This window comes from Gadus chalcogrammus, chromosome 2, assembly GCF_026213295.1.
Source record: "Gadus chalcogrammus isolate NIFS_2021 chromosome 2, NIFS_Gcha_1.0, whole genome shotgun sequence".
Classification (NCBI taxonomy): domain Eukaryota; kingdom Metazoa; phylum Chordata; class Actinopteri; order Gadiformes; family Gadidae; genus Gadus; species Gadus chalcogrammus.
Genome location: NC_079413.1, coordinates 14833157 through 14834988, shown reverse-complemented (window position 1 = coordinate 14834988; position 1832 = coordinate 14833157). Strand labels below are relative to the sequence as shown.

General features: G+C 47.4%; 1 protein-coding gene across 1 annotated transcript in view; it reads left to right on the top strand.

The window, feature by feature from the left end:
- The first annotated feature begins 343 nt into the window (after nucleotides 1-343).
- Nucleotides 344-1832, top strand: part of LOC130375565 (homeobox protein Hox-B6a-like) — a 3847-nt gene continuing 2358 nt past the window's right edge. Inside the window, exon 1 of the mRNA XM_056582572.1 lies at nucleotides 344-1051. Coding sequence (XP_056438547.1) covers nucleotides 541-1051 — 511 coding nt within the window. The 5' untranslated portion in view covers nucleotides 344-540. The remainder of the gene's footprint in view (nucleotides 1052-1832) is intronic.

Here is a 1832-nt window from a genome sequence, read left to right as displayed (position 1 = left end):
ACACACACACACACACACACACACACACACACACACACACACACACACACACACACACACACACACACACACACACACACATATACACACACCCTCCTCTCCAGTGCCGTTTCTCCCTCCCTCTCTCTCCCTCTCTTTTTCACATACACACACGCACGCGCGCATACACACACACACACACACACACACACACACACACACACACACACACACACACACACACACACACACACACACACACACACACACACACACACACCTCCTCTTCGTCTTCTACCTCTCACCCCTCCCTCCCTATACCTCCATCTCCCCTTCAAGTCAAAACCCCCCAATCTGCGATAAAGTAAGTGATAGCTGTAAGCCTGTTGGACTGTAAGCTATAAAACACAACAAATCATAACGTGCAGGCCAAGGGGAAAGACAGGGAAGGGAGAGGGAAAGGAGATACACTTAGCTTTAGCATTTAGCTATTTGTGTGTGTATTACCCCCCTCAAATATCCTCCTATCTATCTGCCTCTCCAATTCTCCTCCTTTTCCCAATGAGTTCGTATTTCGTGAACTCGACGTTCCCGGTGACGCTACCGGGCAGCGGACAAGCAGCTGCCGAGTCGTTCCTGGGGCAGATTCCGCTTTATTCGTCGGCATACACGACCGATTCGTTGAGGCACTATCCTGGCGCTGCCGCCGTGACCGCCGCAGCAGTAGCGTACGGAGCCACCGGCGTGCATCAAGAGAAACAGTACTCGGCGTCGAATTACTACCAACAGGCGGCGAACGGAGCCTACGCCGTGCACCGGGCACCTGGACTAGGGGTGGGCAACGGAGCGGGCGCGTGTGACTACTCAGCGGCAGCAGCGAGCTTTTACCGGGAGAAAGACCCAACGGCATGCGGTCTAGAGGAGCATTCACTCTCGCTCAGCCAAGACATTGTTCATCGCAAAACAGAATGCCCCGGGCTAAGTGGGAAAGGGCTGTTTGGTGAGATGGTCGACGACAAGCAATCGACCACTCCCGTGTATCCCTGGATGCAGAGGATGAACGCGTGCAACGGTAAGTTCTGCTCTTTACTCCTTTCATAGATGAGTATACAAATCAAAAAGGGCGTCTCTTTTTTGTGTATTGTGTGTCAGTTCTCGCTCACCCTTTACACTCAGCCTCTCTTTCACACTTCTACTGCTTTCTTAACAGTTTTATGGTCCCTCGTCATAAAACCGGGTTTGTTTTGGTTTTGCAGAGTCCGTATTTTATTGTCGGGGCTCCTGGCACTGTGTTTGACCTGCCCAGTGTAACACACCGGAAAACGTGTGAGGACACAACGTGGAAACCTGTCAAGATATTGTTGTGTGTTAAAACACAGAGAGGGAGATAGACGGAAGGAAAACGTAAGATACAGAAAGATGGGATGATGACGATTGTAAAAAAAAAAGGCATATCATTCCAAGATCTATTTTACGCATTTTTTTTCAGTCTGTTTTTATCCTTTATCTGCTTCCTCTCCTCCTATGGTGACATTTTCACTCGCTCCTTCCATCAGCTGATAGTTAAAAAGGTTTCCAAGTTCGCCTCAAGGCATAAAACATTTTTCAATGCGCAAGATTAAAAGAGTGCGAACGAGGCTTTCCAAGTCACTGACATGAAAAACAGCAGAAGCTACTTTAGTCATTTTTCTTCTTTGTCTGGTAAATACCATTCACAAATAATAGTATTTAATAGTTTTATAAAAAAATATATATATGAGCGCCGGGCACTCTCTATCACTCGGATTTGACGTTTAGAGGGATATATTTACAACCATAGCCTCCAGTTTCTCTATTTTAAAGTATTGCTAACC